Here is a 20033-nt window from a genome sequence, read left to right as displayed (position 1 = left end):
AGCTCGTCAGAATATGCAAAACATTTCGGGAGGGGAGACCGAGATGAGCGGAGATTACACAGGGATCAGTTTAACAAGATGCAGAGGATCAGTAGAGGGTTTATCCTAGGTGATCAGTATATAGGCCGGGTTCCCCCGGTTCAGTTCTATATGTGGGATGGGATTCCTCAGAACCTGACCCAGATAAAGATGAAAAAAAAAGCAACACATTCACATGTTCTAATAAAATATTTAATTATAAAAAGGAGGATGACTGCTGCTATTACCTCAAAGTAATAAATATGGTGGCAGTAAAACGAATACGTCTGTCCTTCAAGTTAGTGTAAAACAGTCGGTGTATCAAAAAAAAAAAAAAAAAATGAACTGCAAGGTCCGATCTCCTACCTACAAGATGGCTGAACCATGTATTCCAACTGATAAACAGGTCTCAGCTCGCCAAACAGTCCAAAAAAACATAGTTACACAGATTTCATACAGATTTCCTCCCGAGCCGCTTAAAAACGCTGACATTTCCAGTGTTGTCCATCTGAGCACTGCTATTGTCACTGGAGCTGCTCACCCGGGCAGCTGCCACAGTCCTCTTGATGGTGAATGACTGCTTAAATGCCACTAATGGTGGCTTACTGCTGCTGACTTTGCTGTCTTGAGCAACAACTGGAGGTTTCCCCAGACGTTGTGCCAAGGAAGCTGATGGCTTTTTTCTTTTCCTTACCTCTTCTACGTCCACCCGTGGGATAGTGCCCAGCCTTTGTGCCAGGGTGACCTTTGACGTGGTCAGCTTAGCAGGGGCACTGGCCGGAGGCTTGAGAGCCAGTCTCTTGATGGTGGTGATGGGCGGCTTCTGCTCTGAACTTGTGGCTTTGGCCTTGATGGTAATCCCAGGGGACAATTTCTCTCTAGAGACTGTCGCTTTAATTTTCTTTAGGACACCTGCATACTGCAAAACACTATGGTCTTCATCACTATCTGCAGATTTTTCTTCCTCATGGGCATCCCCTAATCGACTAAAAACTCCTGTGGGCTGTGAGGTAAGGGGGAAAAGATTAGTATGCCATGGCCCTAAATTAGAATTGGACTCGCAAGCCAAAATGGCTCGGACTCACCTTTGCTCCCGTGGTTGTGTCCACATTACTTTCCGCCCCAAGTCTGTCAAAAACAGACATTCTGGTCGTGCCTGTGTGAATTCAGATGTTAATTCTAATGTTAATACCAAAATTGCATCATAAACATTGCAATTACTCAGACTTATTTCTTAATGCACACCCACCTTTTTCAGCTTGTTCCTCCAGGATCTTCTTAGTCCGTGGTGTGGTCCCTTTGGGCATATTAATAATATACTTCCCCTCCATCTCGGCCGTCACCCTGCGACGCTTCACTGTACCCTCTGCAGAATCATCATCATCATCTACTGGTGTAGACAAGGCTATAAGAGGAGAGAAGATCCATGAGAAACAAAATGACACTGGTTCCAAGTGTCTTCATTTTAGAACCCAGTCCTCAAAACGGAAAATTTGCCTGTACGCTGACCACCATATTTTCTCCATTTAAATCGATGTCCGGACCGGCACAGGATACAGTTAATAAAGAGGAAAAATAGGAGCAATGCTCTATCTAACCCCATAAAGGGATATTCCTGAGATAAATATTTGTGGTATTTCCCAGCAAAACGGGAATCACAAGTCCCAGCAAGAGTAGAAAGAGACAGATAGAGCTAGAAGGACTACCTGCTTGGGATTTCTTTAGAGCCACTTTATTGGACACGGTCACAGAGATCTTGGATGTACTGGTCTCAGGCCTGCGGACCGGTGTGGACGGGGGAGAATCCCGACTCAGACTGTTGGCAATCATTCTTGTAGCAGCTGAGAAGAAAAAGTAAATATACGGCTTGTTAGGGATCACACACCGAGCGCAACGCAAACACACCGGTCTAGAATTTATTATTTACTTTTAGGGTATGTTCACACGATGAGAGGCATTTACGTGTGAAAAGACAGACTGTTTACAGCTGCCTCGTTTCACACGTAAATGCTCCTCCTCGTAATTTACGAGGCGTCTGAGACGCTCGTAAATCTTGAGCTGCTCTTCATTGAGTTCAATGAAGAACAGCTCAAATTACGTGGCAAAGAAGTGTCCTGCACTTCTTTGCCGAGGCAGTCCATTTACGCGTCGTCGTTTGACAGCTGTCAAACGACGACGCGTAAATGACAGGTTGTCTGCACAGTACGTCGGCAAACCCATTCAAATGAATGGGCAGATGTTTGCCGACGTATTGCAGCCCTATTTTCAGACGTAAAACGAGGCATAATACGCATCGTTTACGTCTGAAAATAGGTCGTGTGAACCCAGCCTTAGGAGCGTATGTATACAAGAAAATTTTTTATATGCAGTGCCTTGCAAATGTATTTACCCCCATAGTGTTTTTCCTGTTTCGTTGAATTACAACCTGGAATTAAAATGGAATTTAAAATTGATTTTATGTAATGGACCTGACAAAATAGCGGCCAAAAAAACAAAAATGTAATAGTTTAAAGAAAAACATAAGAAGACACGTTTAGAGTTTGCCAAACAGCACATGGCAGATTCCGCTAACACATAGAAGAGGGCTCTCTGGTCAGACGAAAATGTAACTTCTTGCCCACCATGGGAAACGCTGTGTGTGGCACAAACCCAACACTCCTCAAGAACACTATTCACACAGTGACGCAAATTAATGGCAACATCATGCTGGGGGGGGGGGGGGAGCTTTACATCAGCAGGGACTAGAAAACGGGTCAGGATTGAATGAAAGATGGATGGCCGTATATACAGGGCAATTCTTGAAGAAACCCTGTTTCAGTCTGCTAGAAATTTGAGATTGGAAGAGGCGTTCATCTTCCAGCAGGACAATGACCCTGAACATCCTGCTAAACTACACTGTAGTGGTTGAAGGGGTAACAATGTCTTGTAATGACCTACTCAAAGCCCAGACCTCAATCCAAGAGAGAATCTGTGGCATGACTTGAAGACTGATGAACACCAACACAACCATCTAACTTGAATGAGTTGGAGCAGTTTTGCCCGGAAGAACAAGTAAAAATCCCAGTGTCCAGATGTGCTAAGCGAATAGAGACGTAGCCCAACAAACTTACATCTGTACATAACGGAGACAAACGGAAACCATTGGCACTGGATACGTCACCATTGAGATCAATGGTGATGCAAACGGAAACCTATGGTTTCCGTTTGTGTCCGTCAGGGCTCCGTTCCGACGGAAAGCTCAGACGGAACGGAGCCCTAGCGCAGATGTGAACAAAGCCTAACTTGTAGCTGCTGGGCCTCAATGCAAAATATGTCAAATGAACCCCCACTTACCATTTATAATATTGATGTCTTCTTATGTTGTATACGAGCCTTTAGGTCCCTCCGGGCAATAGGGCCTGAATGTGAATGCATCCCTTATAGCTACGCCACTGTTTATGGCTCAGATGACGCCATCTTTTTTTATATAAAACCTCTACTTGTCATGCTCGGTTTTGTCACTTGCATGATAAGTGGAGACAGGACACAGTGCTCAGGATTCCTCCTCGCCTTAGGTGGCACAAGCATTTTGGTGTGTGGATTGCTGTATACAGTGCAATCCATTACTCCTGTGTGGTTTTGTTTTTTATCATCATCGATGTGTTTTATCCAATTTTGATGACAGAAGAGCGGATACAGTATATGCTCTAGTTATCAGCGTGACAAATGAATCCTGAATGCATTAAGCTTAGAGGTTACAAAGTGCGGAGAGCGTCAGACTGCGGCAATCACCTCAAGTTACCGTCTGTGAACCCCTTAGTACCACGTAGGTGAATAAAAAAAGTCTATCACTTACGACTGTTCGCATTTCTCCTCAGTTCATTTTGCATGCTTGTCTGGCTGGGCACCTCTGTTAAAGCTTTACATATATCCTAATAGAGACAGAAGCGAGTAAACTCATTAGTATTTGGCCATCATTATATCCACACCGTTGCATGCAAAAAAAAAAAAAAAAAAAATAGCCATAAATTTCCGTTGACATTTGTGGGCTTATTTTTTGCAGGACGAGTTGTCGTTTTTAATGGCACTCTTTAATGCATTATATAATATACTGACAAACTTAAAAAAAGGTGTGTTGGAGTAAAAAAAAAACAAAAAAAAAAAACAGTTCCTCCATAGATTTCGGAGTTGATATAACGATCACTGTACAGTAAAAATGACGTTAATTTTAGTCTGTGGGTCAATACCAAATTTAGGTGTCCAAAAAAACAAGCAATCCTACATACTTTAGAACTTTATTAAACTACTTTTCATTTTTTTAGTCCCGCTAGGGGACTTCAACATGCAATCATTAGACCGCTCGCACGATACACGGCAATATTTATGTATTGCCGTATAACGGGCATTTTACGTCCTCCTATTAAACCCTGCCTCTGGGCCCACTGTCCGGGCTTAATAGGAGCACCAACATGGCCGACCTGGGGGCTGCCATGGCGATCCATCGGTACCACTATTGCGTCACAGACAAGACGATGGTATGGCATAGGGAGCCCCCTCTCTAATGGCTTAGATTTCACTGTTGCTATTGACCACGGCATCTAAGCAGTTAAACGGCTGGGATCAGAGTAATTTCTTATCCCAGCCATTATAGTGAGGGGTCATCTGTAATATACAACAGACACCCATGGCATATGGAGAGGGCTCAGTTTGTGAGCCCACTCCATACCCCATTCTGCTTGACTATGACAAACGTACGTCAGATGTCGGAAAGCAGTTAAACCATCGTAGGGCATGAAAAATTTAAAACTGCGAATTATAATTAATAAAGGGCTTTACAGGTGAAACTTCTGACTTGGTACGATAGTCTAGGATACAGGACCACCCACTCTCGCTGCACTTTTTCTGACACGTCAAAGCCAGACTTCCGTATACAATTCTACTTACCTGTCTGTGGACAACTTTGGCATGTTTCAGTATGGCAATGACGTCACCCACTGCAGTTATGCCCAGTTCATTAATAATCTCCTTATTCAGATCCATCAACATGGACTTATGGATTCTAGAAAAACAAAAGCTGGTCAAAATTATGCAACTCTTCATACTACATTATTACGTAAAGGAAAAAATAAAAAGGAAGAAGGAAGGGACTGGCACTGTTGAACCAGTATTTGTTTGAATGAAGTATTTCAATGGCCTTTACTAATGGATCATGGCAGTCAAAATTGCCCCGAAGGTGCTCATCGACAAGTACAGCACAAAACAACTTGATATCAACAGATAGAAAGTATCGAGGCACTCACCGACTTTGCAACAAATTACTTTATTCAGGATCTTGGTCAGGATGTGGAATTAGCCTACAGTCGTTTCGCGTGCGTACACGCTTTTTCAAGGCCCTTAAAAAAGCGTGTACGCACGCGAAACGGCCATAGGCTAATTCCACATCCTGACCAAGATCCTGAATAAAGTAATTTGTTGCAAAGTCAGTGAGTGCCTCGATACTTTCTATCCGTTAATACTTAAAAGGGGTTGTCCAACTTCTGACAACTGATGACCTATCCACCGGATAAGTCATCAGTATGTCATCGGTGCTGGTCCGACACCCGGACCCTGCACCGATAAGCCGCTCCGGTGGCCTGCGGGCACCGGATGTTGTGGCATATAATGCTATGTACGGAGCCCGGAAGTAGTTGGCTCCGTGCAAAGCATAACGGCCGTGCTGCAGAACTGCAGGTCCGCTCCTGTTCACTTGAAAGGAACAGAACTGGAGTACTGCAGCTCGGCCACTATTCCGTGGCAGGAGCTAACTGCTTCCGCCATGCACGTCCGGTGCACGGAGGCACCGGACCAGCTGATCTGTGTGGGGCCCCGGGTGTCGGACCCCCGCAGATCATGTACTGATGACCTATCCGGTAGGTAGGTCATCAGTTGTCAGAAGTTGGAAAACCCCTTTAATGCATACTTCACAATATGGACCGCTTTTTTCCCATGCTGTACGCTGCCCACAAAAATCAGGAGCGGAGGACCAAGTTTGCACTCTCAAAACACATTGAATCCAAAAGCCCAGGAGCGTGCGCTTTGTCTACTGTTCTTGGTTTAAGGTAAATGTTGCAGTATGTTATAAATGCCTCCAGTGATGGGCTACGCAGCTGGTATCTCCTGGCAGAGAGCAATGGGGAAGTCTCTGCTGCAAAGCTCCTAATAAAGGGTAAATTCTCACATATCATAAGTTTTGATTAGCGGGGTCAAATTGCTTGGTTGGGGGCTGTGCCCTTACAGTCCTGATCTGCATTGTCCATTTTCCTCCAAGAGGCGGGGGTACAGGCAATATACTTTGCATAGTCTGCACACAGATCTTCAAGAAGAGCCAAAAAAATGCTCATCAAAGTCGCAGAGTGCTGCGATCAGTCAGGGTCTCCGCACCCACCAATATAAACTTCGGACAGGTCAGAAATGTTTTTGATATGCGAGGTACACTTTAATTACAATGTAATATTAGAAACTTTCCAGCATCGGTTTTCAGTAGGAGATTTAAACATATTTGCTGCTGTGGGGCAGCCCATCATTGGAGCTATGTAAACATTTGAAAGGCAAATTATTATTTTTTAATAAAAAAGGTGTATCAGTGTGTTTTGTGAGACTTTGTAAATACTTTATTAAAAATTAAAATTTACTTTTTTAGATACAGCTGCTCTGTTTTCTCTATATAGAGCAGCTGTATCTGGCGCTAGTCACTGAATCCGTCAGTTCCGTGGACCTGACTTTCATTGACGGCAGGTCCTGCGTGTTTCGGACACGCAGGATCCACCTGTAATCGATCAAATCTAAGTTATGAACTTAAAAATTATTGCCTTTCAAAGGTTTACATGGCCTTTAAGGAGAAAATCAGCTCATGAAGTAGATTATAATAAGACTTTAAAAGGGGTTTTCCGAACGCTGACACTGATAGATGCAGGTCCCATCTATCTCCAGAGCACCCGATCCAAAACGGTGAAACAGCGAAACTAGGGGGAAGAATGAATGCGGAGGTGGTGCATAGTTCTCTCCATTCATTTCGAAGGGAGATAAGGAAACAGACGAGCTTGCTCGATGAGGCAGGACAGGGGTAGGGTGACCCCTGATCTATCAGACGTTTATGGCATATCCTGTAGATATGCCATTAATATGCCATTAGTTGGAAAATTCCCCTTTAAAGGGTAACTAAACTTTCAAAAAAACTTTTGACACGTCATAAGTTTTGATCGGTGGGGGTCCGAGCAGAGATCAACACCGATCGCTAAAATGAAGCGGCAGAAGTGCTTGGTTGAGCGCTTTGCCGCTTTGTTTCTGATCGGCTTTCCTCAGAAGCGGTGTATGGGCTCAATAGAAAGTCTACGAGTCCGTGCACTGCCCGCTTGCCTTTCCGAGTAAAGCCTATCAGAAACGAAGCGGCACAGGCCTCACCCGAGCGCTTCTACCGCTTTGTTTTGGTGATCGGTTGGTGGAACCCCACGGATCAAAACTTTTGAAATGTCACTATGTTTTCTAATGGCTTAGTTAGGCCTCACGCACACTACTGTAAAGGTTATCCGCAATTACGGATCCGTAATTGCGTATAAAAATACTGATCCATTCATTTCTATGGGACACGGACACCTTCCCGTATATTTACGGGTGTATGTCCGGGCCGCAGAAATGACCCGCAAAAAAACAGGACATGTCCTATTTTTTGCATTTACGGCCATGCTCCTATACTTTATAATGTCAGCACAGCCCGCAAATACGGGTGACAAGACCGCGGCATGCCCACGGACCGTAAATACTTCACAGACGTGTGCATGAGGCCTAACCCTTTAATACACACCAAAGTAGGAACAGGTTCTGTATGTCAACACTGATGCAATAGTCTACCTAAGAACTACATAAGACTGGAACGGGAAAAGGACGATTTCGGTCACGCGATGCCTGGCGAGTCAGTTTAAAAGAAATGTTTAAACAGTCACACTGCAGTGGAAAACAATGGTAAATATCACATTGAGCCACATGCACTGTGCAACTTTATGTATTCCTATGGGCACAACCTCCACAACTTTATGTATTCCTATGGGCACAACCTCCACAACTTTGGATATTGCACATTAGGGCAGACTGAAAGTCGCCGTGCAGACGGCCCTAATGAATACACGTGTATACAAGTCCAGCTTCATAGCATGTGACTGTAGAGAAAGCTCTCCAGCTGTCAATCACACGCCGCATAGACCGGTGCTATACATCTGTGCGTATAAGATCTATCAAGCCGATGATTCCAGCTCAGAAACAGTGTCGTATTCTTGCAGTCGTCTTCCAACGGAGATAAAGGGGCATCACGTGGTAACATAAATAAAACATGAAGCGAATGACAGAACACAATAGAAGATGTTCAGCAGCAGCTGCTTGCCCCCTTTACCTCTATACTGCGCTGGGTTGTTGCCGACCACCCTCGCCCTCTCACCTGTTATCCACAAACGTCACAGCGTAGTTGACCGCAGGCCCTGCAGGGATCCCGGCTTCTTTGAAGAAGTTGATCCATTCAGAGGTGGCTGTAAAAAAATTAAAAAAATAATCAGAATGGACGGCGTTACACGTGACCAAATCGATGCAGCGTAGAGGACTAAGTGATAGCAGCGGGGGAGGGGAGCAAAACATACGCAATAACGTAAACATCTTACCCAATGTTACAGACACCATGACGGGAGCCTCCAAGACGATCCAACAGCTGCAAGGAAATCACAGAAGATTATTTTCGACTTGGGACGGTACATTTATTGGTCAATACAGACCGCAGATTAAAGGAAAACAGATTCAATAACTTCCTATGTGTATGAGAATGCGGGACAATCTGCTAGAGGAGAACGGAGAGGAGACGGCGAGTGGGACGAGTGGCTCTCCCCTCCCCCACAGACTCGCTGGAAGGCAGCTGGGAGCCACAAATAGCTCCTGACTAAACACCAGGCCGGCACGCTATTTATGGCCGGGACTGTCTGAGGTGGGCTTATATACCCGGAGGTGTCATTACAATTCTAACATCTATTCATCTAAAAGAAACAAGGGCACCCATACCTTGGTTTTCCATACAGTAGTGGCATCAACGAGATCCGAGGGCAAACAGGTCCCAGCAAAAATACAGTGCAGAGATTTATCAAAACTAGTGCAAGGGGAATGTGGAGCAGTAACCCATAGCAACAAATCAGATTTCACAGGCCCTATTGACCCCTTCCCCAAACACTAGGACCTGGAGATTATACCGGGAGATCAGGGAAGACGTGACAGCTTTGAGACAAGCCGTATGTTCATAAGAAATAACATCCCCAGAATAAAACATCTATGAATGCAAAACAAGCCCCCAAGTGATATAAAAGGTGTGCGGCCGCATTGTAGAACCCACCAGACAGAAATATTCTCCCCTAAATGAAACCCCACAAGAAATGCTTTACTATACGTATATCTGAACCCGGGCGCATGAACGTAGACATGAGGAGCGCTCGCCCTTGCAGTGAATAATCACGTCCATACACTCTATTCCCACTACCCCTCCATAAACAATTGTGCCTGGATGGTCCGAGTATGCATAATTATATATATGTAGAGGGAGATAAGCGGCATCCAGGCACCTCTGGTGACGCTTGCCTTCTAGAGAATAAAGGATCTAGCACGATTAAATCGAACAGGTCTGATCCTACTTCTCCATGATGAGACATTGGGCAGTACCCATGCCACCCATGCCATACTTGCTCCTTTCCTATGCACGTATAATAACTGCTCGTCATTCTATGCACGTCAATACATATGTATATGGGACAGCTGCCCTTTGACCTGTGTATATACAGAGTACGTGTTCCTTTATGCAGGTACAGTATATCAATATGGAGTGACTACAGTGTATAAGATACATGGTGACCAGATGCGTGACTACAAGACGCAGAGCAGTAACTTTGCTGCATAACCCATTCTGTGCTGGAAGTAAGGTCTCATTCACACGAGCGTATAAGATTCCCGCACGTGAAAAACCTGCGTGAGCGTGAATCTGGTCCGTTATGCATCAGAGTGCTTTGCGAGTGGCATGCGTTATTCCCGCACTCGCAATTGCACAAATCACGCATCGCACACGGATGTGCATCTGTGTGCGGTTGTCACGCACCAATTGACTTCAATGGGTGATAGGTGCGGGAAAACTCCTGCATGTGTGAATGGCCCCATTGATTTTTACGCGCAGCACACGGACGAGATTTACGCTAGCCTAAGGCCTTACGCACACATTTCACTTCCGTATTACACGCGTTGAAACAACGGACGTCACACCCACCTATGCATTTCAATAGGGCCATTCAGTGTTTACCACGCAGCGTATGTCCGCAGCGTGAAACTCACTGCATGTCCTATTCTTGTGCGTTTTTTTGCGCATCACGCACCCATTGAAGTCAATGGGTGCGTGAAAATCGCGGACAGCACACGGACGTCATCCGAGTGCTGTCCGTGATTCACGCGACAGTTGCTAAAGAAATGGAGAAAAAGAAAAACCACCTCCTTCAGATTTTTCTTTGCAGACGTAAAAAGCGTGTAAAAAACGCAGACGCGCACCGTACACCACACAGAACTGCAATGCAGAAAAAACGCTGCATTTTTTTACGCCCGCAAAACAGACATGTTCGTGTGAATAAGGCCTAACGATAACATTTTCACACGTCTCATTGAAGGAAGTGAAAATGCAAAGTTGTATTTCAACAAAGTTGCTGTCAACAGCCACCAGTTTAGGCTGTTGATTTAAAGGGGGTGTCCGGCAAAAACGATGTCCCCTCTAAATGTAGATCTGGGGTCTAGCATGCTGATCAATGGGCGACTATGTAACATATGGTTGACCCAAGGATGCCAGAGTCGCTCTCGGCTTCATAGAGGGGGGGTCCTGAGCTGAGTGCCCTCCCTCACATTGATGTCCATATGCCCTTTCCTTTGGATGCCAATGTCAGGCCACAAATGTCTCCATTTGTATCCTAAGGGATTATTATGCAGTGATATGGAAATTGCACGCGTGCTGGGACTGTATACACTGCCTGCCTGTATATACTCTATGGAAATTTAAAGTGAGAACTTGGTCTGTTTTGAATAGCTGTCTGGCCATGGAGTATATATTCCTGGATGTAGTAAGTTCTGACATCAGAGTATTAAGATCTACAATGACATCAAAACGTGCAGGAAGAGATCAGTCCCGGCCTCACACCTGCCACATCTACCTCCATATCAGCAGTCAGTGTCTGTAATAACATAGTCATAATTATCACCGAACTCACCTCTGCCCTCTCCACTGCCTCCAACCCAACCGGGGACCCTCTTCCTGTTTGCCCGCACCCGGATTCCTACGTCATCCACACCCAGCCAACCAGCCAGCACTCTGCTAACATTCGACACGCTCATTGGTAGACATAGACATGTGACCGCCAATTTTAGCCCAAGGTGTGTTGGGAATTGTAGTTCTAATTTGTCTGTTATGTGTTAGGCGCTGTTTGCGTGTTGACGTCACCCACTACGTGGGGAATTCCTGGTAAACGCGGGATTAAAACATTTTCGGCCGCCATTTTTTCCGTTTTTCCTCCGTCATACTCACTCGGCAGGGGGTGGTTAGCTGCGGGCATAGCTCTAGGGTTAAACGGGTCATATTTCTTTCAGCTGGCGCTGTACTGCACGTCTTTGTTGCATGGCTAGGCATGCTGGGAGTTGTAGTTGTGGAGGTTAGCCATTTCTGGCTTGTATTAGGTCGGTCATATTGTATTTACTTTGTTTTTCTTGTGCCCTAAGCACATGCGTACTAGTGTTGTATGGATTTGTGGTATGCCATAATACTAAGGTATTCTCAACCAGAGGGGGCGCCGTTCAGCATTACACGGAATATGTACAGCTCCGTAAGGCTCTGTTCACATCTGTGTCGGAACCAATGACGTATACGTTAGGAGCCTCCATCGCAGTACCATTGAAAAAAAATGCTGCACAGTCCTATTGAAACCCAACAGAACCCATTATAGTAAATTGGGGAAATATATCAACAGATTTCTGGCATAAAAAAAGTCTCATTGTAGCGCACGCCATATTAAATTTACAACTTGTCACTTCTGAGAAGCGCTCCCTCTGGTGGCCAACATAGGAAAACATGTCAAATTATTATTTAATTTTTAATACTTCCCAACATGTAGAAAAAAAATAAAATACAGCAAAAAAACGTAAAAAATAAAATAAAAATAATTAATTCATGACACATTCCCTTTAAAGTGGTGAGAAAAAGGGACGTGGCTTAGCCAAAGGGGACAAGGCCTCCACCACAGCGACAGATTTATCATAAATTACGGCAGGAACTGGTGTAAGTTATGGCGCAATTCTACACCTGCTTATAGCAGGCGTAGTTTTGCATTTCTGTCAAACGAACTGCCAGAGATGCGCCAAATAGATGATGAGGTGTTCAGCTCTTAATATATTTGGCGTCTTTTCTGCCAATCTACACTAGTTTAAGACTGGTGTTTTACACGCCAGTCTTAATATATTTCCCTCAATGTGTTCTGTTGGGCACCATTAGTGTCTGTGATGCAGCGGCTCTGGCACCTCCGTATTGACTGAGCGGAATAACAGTGCAGATGTGAACGAAGCCGAATACAGACCTGCAGGGACGCAATGTGCCACTGACCGGGGTGCGTGCATGCTCTTTCGATGCGGTTGCAATAAAAAATGAATGTGGTTTCCTAAAATTTTAACTGCACAAAGTCTGATTGGACGCTAAACAAGTCAGTTTTTGAGATCACAATGATAAAAAAAAGAAGCTGATCTGATGAACTGATGCAAATTGATGTGCTTTAGCATCAGTAAGGCTTCGTTCACATATGCGCTAGGGCTCAGTTCAGATGTTCTGACGGAAAGCTCAGGCGGAACGGCGCCCTAGCGCAGATGTGAACGAAGCCTAAGGCAGAGTTCACTTGTAGATACAGCGGATTTTGTTGCTGAAAATCTGCAGCATAAAACAGTCACAGCAGAGTAGATGAGATCTTAACAAATCTCATCCACGCACTCTGTAAGGGTATGTTCACACGGCAGCGTCCGTAACGGCTGAAATGACAGGGATGTTTTCAGGACAAAACAGCCCCGTAATTTCAGCCGTAACGGCATGTGCAGGCACTTCAACGCCGCGTCCATTACGGACGTAATTGGCGCTGCTTTTCATTGGAGTCAATGAATAACGGCTCCAATTACGCCCCAAGAAGTGACAGGTCACTTCTTTGACGCGGGCCTCTATTTACGCGCCGTCATTTGACAGCGGCGCGTAAATATACGCCTCGTGTGAACAGACAAACGTCAGCCCATTGGTTTCAATGGGCAGATGTTTGTCAACGCTATCGAGGCGCATTTTTCGGACGTAATTCGGGGCAAAAACGCCCGAATTACGTCCGTAATTAGTGCGTGTGAACATACCCTTACACAGCATATCCGCCTGCGTGAATTCATAAGTGCCTGCTGCAGAAATAACCACATTCAGATAAATGGAACCGAATAAAATCTGAATCCGTTTGTGAATCCACCGTAAGGTCCTTCCACATTGTAGTTTGACATTATGCGTCGGGAAAGCTTCTGGGGGTTACGTCGAATGTACCTATAGGCTCCCATTATAATGTTGGGCAGTTTACGTCCGGTATACATTTTTTTTTTTGCTGGGTAGAATAGCGCAATAGACTATATGCTATTCTGTCCAGAGACAGCCAGTAAAACATACTTTTTTTTTAACATGGTAGCCTATGGGTGATCAATGCTACTGTATGGCATCAATCGCAGGCACGGATACATCACGCTGCAGTTTTATAATAGCTTTTCATGCCCTATCTGATAAACGAATGCCATTATAGCCTATGGGTGACGGATGTGTTAAACGGACACCTAACAGTGGCATCCATTACCCAAAGACTATAATGGTATTTATTTAACGGAACCCTCATGAAAGGGGTCAGATACCGTTACAGACTATTTGTTTTTACAATATTTTTTATTGACATTACAAATTAATTCCAGAATCAGCAAACATTTAAAAATAGACTGGGGTAAGTAACCTAAATAAAATATTCTCATAGACATAAAGATGTCCTCTCCTTTGCCCACCCCTTACCCTCTGTACAGATAAAAAAAAATCAAAAAAAGAGGAAAAAGGCCAGAAAAATCTTTGCCATCTCAGAACCTTATGTTTTAGCCGAGTACATTTTTAATGTATCATTTAGGGCCTCGTTCACATCTGCGTTGGAGGCTCCATTAGGGGCCTCCGTCACAGATCCGGCCGTGATTACCGGAGACAATAGCGCGGCATGCTTTGCTATTGTCTCCAGTAAAATCACAGATACGCAGATGGAACCCATTAAACTCAATGGGTTCCGTTGGTCGTCGGTGGTGCCCGTTGTGCAACGGAACCGGCGCTTCCATCGTTCCCTTGTTCTGCTCCTCTGACGGAGTAGAACAATGGAACACACCGACGCAGGTGTGAACGAAGCCTTAAGTAAGGCCCTTTTACATCGGCCAGTGCAGCGTGCGCCGATCAACGAGACATCGTTGATCTGCGCCCGTTTGCTCCTGTCACACGGAGCTACAAATGGGGACGAGAGGTCGTTACTCCGATTGCTCGTCCCAAAAACATGATCATCATGTCGGCAGTGCGTCTGTTTACGCAGAGAGATGCGCTGCCGACAGCGATAATATTTTACTTTTTTTTTAAAAACGATACGACCAGCAGATGATCGAGCGTTTGCTGATCGTCGCCCTATTTACGCGGCAATTATCGAGAACGAGCGTTCTATGAACGCTTGTCTGCCCGATAATCGCACAGTGTAAAACCCCCTTTAGCTTGAGGTTGGATCATTTATCCAGCAAGCCCATCTCTCTACCAAAGAGTTAACGTGATTTACAGACTATTTGTCACGGAACGGATGCCGCTGTTCTGTAATCGTCTACAGCCTACGTTTAACGTACACATCGGAAACTTTTCCTGGCGTATAGATCAATCGAATGCAGTGTGAATAAGACTACTTGTTCCATTATGATGAAATTCAACGTGAACCCAACCAGGCTAGCTTCACGTGAGCATAATACGCCTGGTTTTAGGGCTGGAGTCACACGAGCATGTTCGGTCCGTAAAGGACGGAACGTATTTCGGCCGCAAGTCCCGGACCGAACTCAGTGCAGGGAGCCGGGCTCCTAGCATCATAGTTATGTACGACGTAAGGAGTCCCTGCCTCTCCGTGGAACTACTGTCCCGTACTGAAAACATGATTACAGTACGGGACAGTTGTCCGGCAGCGAGGCAGGGACTCCTAGCGTCGTACATCACTATGATGCTAGGAGCCCGGCTCCCTGTAGTGTGTTCAGTCCGGGACTTGCGGCCGAAATACGTTCCGTCCTTTACGGACCGAACTTGCTCGTGTGAACCCAGGGGCTGCAAATCCCGGCCCGGCTGAAGGTCTAATGACCTGAAATAACAGCCTTGGTGACGTCTCTGCAGCTTGTTGTGTTACTTGCTACACATGACACAGGTCTGGAATAACCACTCCTACATCAGGAAGCACACAGTCGCACAGTCACACCGCCCCTCCTCGATTGTAAAACACACAAGTCTCAGCCCCTTTGTGTACGCTGGGCCTGTCTGGGCAGCTGCTTTGTATTCCACAGATGACCGTGGATGAGGCCACTGCCTGCTGAGCTCTGGGTATGTTTCCAGGGATGTATAGGGTCACGTTACTTTCCTGTTGTGGGGTCGTCTCTTCTTTTGCTACTTTGTTGTTTCATGAAACTAGTTGAAAGATTGGAGAAACTTTGTTAAATCCCAGTTTATATGTCAATTGTATCAATAGGAGAGATCACTAACGCTCTGCGCCTCTCCGCTGCGATCCATATAGTGTCCTAGCTGTACCGGAGCTCCTAGTATTGTTCTTCGGCTTTCACCGGTTACTTTCTGAACCACGGTCCTACTTGTTTACGGTCTGCCTCCGTGTTATCTATATTCTGTGCGAGATGTAAAGATGGGAAACAAAACAATGTATCGTAATAATAAGGGTATGTTCACACGCACTAATTACGGACGTAATTCGGGCGTTTTTGCCCCGAATTACGTCCGAAAATAGCGCCTCAATAGCTCTGACAAACATCTGCCCATTGAAAGCAATGGGCAGACGTTTGTCTGTTCACACGAGGCGTAATTTACGCGCCGCTGTCAAATGACGGCGCGTAAATAGACGCCCGCGTCAAAGAAGTGACCTGTCACTTCTTTGGCCGTAATTGGAGCCGTTATTCATTGACTCCAATGAATAGCAGCGCCAATTACGTCCGTAATGGACGCGGCGTTCAAGCGCCTGCACATGCCGGTACGGCTGAAATTACGGGGATGTTTTCAGGCTGAAACATCCCCGTAATTTCAGCCGTAACGGACGCCCTCGTGTGAACATACCCTAACCCTTATCTATATAGCACCAACATATTCCACAGCGCAGTAAACCCACAAGTTGACAAATCGTAGAAACAAAGAAAATCAATAAACATAGAAAAGAGAGAGAACCCAACCCCTTGGATCTTACAATCTATAGTATCTCCGTGGGGAGAATAAAGGAATTGTCCGGTTTCAGTAAATTGATGTTAGTTTTTATCTAATTAAAAGTTATACAATTTTCCAATATACTTTCTACATTAATTCCTCTCCGTTTTTTCAAGATCTCTGCTTGTTGTTATTCAGTAGGAACATTCATTGTTTACTTCCAGTGGATAAAGTTCTGTCCATTTCAGACGTATTTTGTGCCACTCTTGATTTTCGCTGCGTTTTTTACGGCCGTTCTTGGAGCTTTTTTCAATAGTCTATGGAGAACGGCTCCAAAAACGTCCCAAGACGTATCCTGCACTTCTTTATCGCGGCCGTTTTTTTACGCGTAGAAAAACGCTCCGTTAGAACAGAACGCCGTTTTCCCTTTGAAATCAATGGGCAGATGTTTGAAGGCGTTCTGCTTCCGATTTTTCGGGCGTTTACGGCCTGAAAAATGGCCGAAAATAGGCCGTGTGAACATACCCTTACAGCTCCAACATTTTTCTTAGCCCCTGGTCTTGGCATACTCTGTTCCTGGCATTTCTGGATCTTTTTTTTCCCTTAATTTAATGTGAAATACCGGTTTTTGTTTTTTTATCTGATGTGCTGAAAAACAGACAACATTTTTACACAAGAATGTAAATTGTTATTTTGGTTTCTGTAGTATATTTTTCTCAGTCTCAATTGTAAGCGTTCACCCCAAGGCTGTCTGGTCTCCATTATTTATGATGTTGAAAGCAGTCTATTGTTTCCTGTTATCAGCCATTTTAGGCTAGGGAGGGGCTGTTTATAGGGTTCTTCAGTGGGATTGCTAAGAGATGAATGAGAGAAATTAGCAGCTTTTTTATAAGCCGCAATGTTTAGGTTCCCTTTAAGAGCACACCTATCCTCTCGGAGATTTCACAATACAATATCCATTGGTGTTTGATTAATAAGGTGTTACGACATGTCAGCAGTGCTTGTATTTCCTCTACAAACAACCTCAATCTACCTTGCAATGTCTTCCGTAGCGTTTTAAGTGATTATATACGAATGACCCTTAGGGGGGATTCACACGAGCGTGATTTTCGTGCGTGCAAGCCGCGTATTTTTCGCGCGCCACGCACAGCCCTATAGAAGTCAATGGGGCAGTTCAAACAGTGCGTGATGTGTGCGCAGCGTTTGTTCGCTGCGTACAAAACGCGACAGGTTCAATATCTCCGCGTATTTCGCGCATCACGCACCCATTGAAGTCAATGGGTGCGTGAAAACCACGCAGGTCGCACGGAAGCACTTCCGTGCGAACCGACTGAAACAGCGCACCAGCTGTCAAAAGGATGAATGTAAACAGAAAAGCACCACGTGCTTTTCTGTTTCCAAACATCTAAATGGAGTGTCTTTGAGATGAGCGAACCCGGACAATCGAACCGAACTTCACCGGGTTCGGCCGAACTCGTTTTGGCCGAACCCGGCAAAAAAAATTCCGGTACGCGACGTCAGGAGATAGTCACTGTCCAGGGTGCTGAAAGAGTTAAACTGTTTCAGCACCATGGACAGTGACTACCGATCCCAATAAATTCAAAAAAAGGCTGCCTGCCGGCAGAAATGAGCCCTGTTTTCCAACTATTATTTAAAGAGTAAAAATAAAAAAGTCTTTATTCGATTTGCAACAAGGACACACCACATGAAATGTAAAAGTTAATGTCCATTTCTGACAGCAATTAGCACAGTGCCAGACGTAGGAGCTCTGTCTAGAAAGGGTTAAGTACCACAGCTACAGAGCGCTACATACAGTTGGTTATTAGTTAGATTCAAAGATGTCAATAGGACAATTATTAAAATAAAGGTAGAAGCCCCCCCCCCCCCGACATGTTTCGCTACAATTTAGCGTCTTCAGGGGTATCGGGGCCAATGACCGTTCCCAATAACATGAACCTGTAAAAAAAAAAACGAAGTTCTGACTTACCGATAACTCCCGGCTTCTTCCTCCAGTCTGACCTCCCGGGATGACAATTCAGTCCAAGTGACAGCTCCAGCCAATTACAGGCCAAGCACAGGCTGCAGCGGTCACATGGACTGCCGCGTCATCCAGGGAGGTGGGGCCCGATGTCAAGAGAGGCGCGTCACCAAGGACGCGTCACCAAGGCAACGGCCGGGAGGGAAGTTCTCGGTAAGTACGAACTTTTTCTTTTTTTTTAACAGGTTTCTCGATATTGTGTTCGGCATTCACTGTCGAGGGTGCTGAAAGAGTTACTGCCGATCAGTTAGCTCTTTCAGCACCATGGACAGTGACGGGCGTCGACTAGCCTCATCTCTATGATGGCGGCTGCGCGAAAATCACGCAGCCGCGCATCATACACGGATGACACACGCAGCTGTCAAATGGTTTTTGCGCGCGCAAAACGCAGCGTTTGCGCGCGCAAAAACGCAACGTTCGTCTGAATCTGCCCTTAAGGGGGTTTTACACTGGACGATTATCGGGCAGACGAGCATTCATAGAACGGGGAATGATCTGCAGATGAACGAGCAAACGCTCAATGATCTGCTGGTCGTATCATTTTAAAAAAGTTAAATATTATCATTGTCGGCAGCAGATCTCCCGGTGTAAACAGGGAGACGCGCTGCCGACATAACGTATGGGGACGAGTGATCGGAGTAACGACCGCTCGTCCCCCTCCATAGCTCCATGTGACAGGATACCTGCAAATTTCCTGCGTATTGCTGCGGTTTTGGTGCGTATTTTCAGCCTTAAAATACGCAACGTGTGCGTGTAGCCTAAGGAAGGCCTCATGTACACATTTGTATTATGGCTTCCTGCAAGCTCCAAGTTGTAAAGCACTCGTATAAGATTTTTCTCTGTTGGATTAATGTGGAATTCAATAGATGCCGTAACACTTTACTGAACTGTATGGACGCCGCGTGCCGCCTTACAGGTTTCCGCTCACTCTAGTATGTCAGCTAAAAGCTGGCCATACACCTGAGAGAAAAGTCAGACAAAATGACAGATTGTTGCCATTTCGACCGACCATCACTTAAAAAGCTACCACTAGAGGCAGACTTCTGTTTGGTAAAAACGTGATCGGCTAGGTTGGAAAATTTTGAACAAAATGACGTGTGTGGCATGATCAACAAATTATTTGCCACTTGTGCCTGTCCTAGGGAGTCAGTTTTTTTTTTTTTCTTAAAACGAACTCCCTGACCGGCTAGTTTAGGGGCTATTCATACCTGCGTTGGAGGTTTCGCTAGGGGCCTTTGTTGCTGATCCTGCAGAAATTACCGGAAATAATAGAGAAGCATGCTGCCTTATTGTTTCCAGTAAAATGACAGACACCTCGATGGAACTTATTAAATCCAATGGGTTCCACTGGCCTCCGGTGGTGTCCGTGTTGCAACGGAACCGTTGCATCCGTCATTCCCCTGGTTTGCGTCTCTGATGGAGCAGAACAATAGAATGCCCTGACGC

General features: G+C 45.3%; 2 protein-coding genes across 3 annotated transcripts in view; one reads left to right on the top strand and one right to left on the bottom strand.

Moving 5' to 3' along the window:
- Positions 1-221: 221 nt before the first annotated feature.
- On the bottom strand, positions 222-11396 carry C8H19orf47 (chromosome 8 C19orf47 homolog). The gene is made up of 9 exons (XM_075834438.1): positions 11298-11396; positions 8682-8728; positions 8465-8552; positions 4942-5056; positions 3854-3929; positions 1725-1859; positions 1268-1423; positions 1104-1174; positions 222-1021 (listed from the first exon to the last, which is right to left on the bottom strand). The coding sequence occupies exons 2-9, from the start codon at positions 8698-8700 to the stop codon at positions 470-472; spliced, it is 1212 nt and encodes a 403-aa protein (XP_075690553.1). The 5' UTR covers positions 8701-8728; positions 11298-11396; the 3' UTR covers positions 222-469.
- A 200-nt stretch (positions 11397-11596) lies between these two features.
- Positions 11597-20033, top strand: part of PLD3 (phospholipase D family member 3) — a 29108-nt gene continuing 20671 nt past the window's right edge. Inside the window, exon 1 of one of the 2 annotated variants that reach the window (XM_075836088.1) lies at positions 11597-11760. The gene's annotated coding sequence lies outside the window, so the exon portion shown is untranslated. Of the gene's footprint in view, positions 11761-15610; positions 15728-20033 lie in introns of those variants that run through there. The other variant, XM_075836087.1, reaches the window with a different exon arrangement.

This window comes from Rhinoderma darwinii, chromosome 8 (assembly GCF_050947455.1).
Source record: "Rhinoderma darwinii isolate aRhiDar2 chromosome 8, aRhiDar2.hap1, whole genome shotgun sequence".
Taxonomy (NCBI): Eukaryota; Metazoa; Chordata; class Amphibia; order Anura; family Rhinodermatidae; genus Rhinoderma; species Rhinoderma darwinii.
Note: the sequence above shows the minus strand (reverse complement) of the source record. Positions and strands in the feature narration are given on the sequence as shown.

Excerpts from the sequence above, each read along its gene's own strand:
- C8H19orf47 (XM_075834438.1), bottom strand. Across the intron at positions 3,930-4,941 it reads CCAAAGTTGTCCACAGACAG|GATATATGTAAAGCTTTAAC; the intron begins GTAAGTAGAATT and ends TGTCTCTATTAG. Across the intron at positions 1,022-1,103 it reads ACACAACCACGGGAGCAAAG|CCCACAGGAGTTTTTAGTCG; the intron begins GTGAGTCCGAGC and ends CTTACCTCACAG.